This window comes from Tribolium madens, unplaced genomic scaffold (genome assembly GCF_015345945.1).
Source record: "Tribolium madens isolate multiple individuals breed KSU strain unplaced genomic scaffold, Tmad_KSU_1.1 Scaffold_96;HRSCAF=242;Tcas5.2_LG5, whole genome shotgun sequence".
NCBI lineage: Eukaryota > Metazoa > Arthropoda > Insecta > Coleoptera > Tenebrionidae > Tribolium > Tribolium madens.
This window is the reverse complement of record NW_025401068.1, coordinates 9,323,871-9,326,126: the sequence shown is the minus strand read 5'-3', so window position 1 is coordinate 9,326,126 and position 2,256 is coordinate 9,323,871. Positions and strand designations below refer to the sequence as shown.

General features: G+C 36.7%; 1 protein-coding gene across 1 annotated transcript in view; it reads left to right on the top strand.

Annotated features, from left to right (window-relative positions):
• The window catches only part of LOC123013215 (glycine-rich RNA-binding protein 8-like), a 1,210-nt gene extending 932 nt beyond the window's left edge, over positions 1-278 (top strand). Inside the window, exons 4-5 of the mRNA XM_044411623.1 lie at positions 8-67; positions 121-278. Coding sequence (XP_044267558.1) covers positions 8-67; positions 121-140 — 80 coding nt within the window. The 3' untranslated portion in view covers positions 141-278. The remainder of the gene's footprint in view (positions 1-7; positions 68-120) is intronic.
• Positions 279-2,256: the final 1,978 nt, after the last annotated feature.

The window sequence follows — 2,256 nt, the reverse complement described above, 5'->3', positions numbered from 1 at the left end:
GGTGGTAGCGGCTGGAAATCCGGCGGTGGATGGAGCAGTGGAGGAGGTGGATGGAGCAGCGGCGGAGGTGAGACAGATTTCGAAATGATGTCACATGATGTTGATTGTGATTTATTGCAGGTGGTGGTGGATGGTGGTAATTGCATCACACCGAGTCACTTCGAGAGAAGGACCAAGTCGAGTGATATTTCCAACCACAAACTTGTACCTATCTAAATTCACAATGTACATAATTTTTGTATTTTTTAAGTATTTGTAAATAAACTTTTTACAAAATTTGTCGAACTTTTATTTAAAAAATAGGATTACAATAAAAACTTTTTTTGAATAAAAAATCAAACGTACTTTTTTAATAATCTTAATAAATTTGTGTTCTAATACTTTTTAAAAACAAATAGTTTTATTTAATTTGATTTTGATTTTTATTTACGTACTAACATAGTGTCTATCACCAGAAGGGGCTAACAGTTCTTCTAGAAAGTCTGTTTATCTCAAAAAGCTTTAAACACTATAAAAAATGAACTATTTTTATCGGGCTAACGACTAACATAAAAAATCTGGTGTGAACATCACACGACTTTCCGTATCCAACTTATTTGGAAAACATCCTTAACTACGGTGTTAGAAATCCGAGTAGCAAACGTTTGCGTTAATGCCACCTGTCGGATTACACACGAGTGTGTTCGAGTTCGAGTCTGGGGTGCAATTTTTTTTAGTTCGGTACCCATTATTATTTTTATTTTATCACATTTTACTTTTTAATAAAATATATTTCATGATTCTAAATAATTTTTACACACACACACATACACGTCTACTTGGTTTTTATGATTATTATGAATTTATTCAGGTTTAAACAAATGTGTAAGTTTTTAAAAATTATAAACCACGGAAAGTACAATTTTATAGCCTCTCTTTCATTATTACCCTCGACACTTTGCGTCAACTTGGCTATAAAAATTGTTTTCTCTTCTTTGGTAGATATATAATTAAAATTATTATTTAGTTTGTCACTTTTATTAACGGTAAAAGTATAAGTATGTCTTTACACAACAGATGTATATATTAAGTTGCATAGGTATACAGGTTGTTCTGTGGTATACAGTCCAATGCTGTTTTATACAGATACGTATGTGCCCGGATTGGGTTTAAAAGAAAAAAAATTATCTTTGCTTTTACGCCAACACTGTAAAGGAAAAACATTTTTTGCTTCATGTGAAACAAATCTGTAATTAAAATTTTATTTCATTTATCTTTTGATTTTGGACTAATTTTTATCAGCTTTTTAAGTCTTATCACATTGGCGGTTTTATTTATTTGACAACTATATGTGTAGGACCATTTTTGAGACACAAAGTTAAAGCCGATTTGAACACGTGCAAACTTCATTACAATGGCCGTTGGTGAGCCAAATTTGCGAAAGGAACGCAATTAACAATTGTCAGGAAAATTATTTTAGGCCGGCGGCAATTTTAACAACTCACTACTTTAATAATTTTGAAAGTACTCAACCATTTTGAAATAATCCTGTCAGAACAGCTGGTGCCAAGGTGTCGAGGTCAGGTCATTATTTAATGATAAGGCAACGCCTGTAAAAATAAAATGGGGGTGTGAGTAATCCAGTCCATCGGAGTGAGACGTCCACAATCATAATTCGTGAATAATTAAATATAACAGTGATTAACCCAAAATAATTATGCAAATCTATCAACAATAAAATATGTACTTCGAATAGGATCAGTTGCGCTCTGCCCGGGTACGAAAGGGTAGATAAATCGCAGTCCTGGTTTGAGTAGGACTCCAGGAGCCTAGGGAAAACCAGGTTAAGGGTCAACCATTTGCTCATAGATTCCAACCAGGCCGCTTGCTTCTGGACGTGCTGACATCGAGAGACCACATCGCAGTCCTGACGTTCAATGGTCAACGCTGACCTGTCAGTAACCACTTGCCCTGGGAGTGCAATGAGTACCTTGGTAATATCCTTCCGGACTTCCGGACCCGCATCCAATGGGTCCTTCAACCCCGGCAGTGCAATGGATATTATGATAGCGAWACTACGATCCAGTGACCTAAATAAAGGGGTGGCGCCTGGGAGTGCAATGAACACCTTTTTGACCTACCACCCAGCTGCTAATCACACATAGCCCTGAGCGTGCAATGGAGGCCCTCTTCATAGCGCAGGTAGTGTTCGTTCCATTTGAGCCTCGACGAAAATCATAAACACCGTTACGAGGGTACTGGGAGTGCAATGAATGC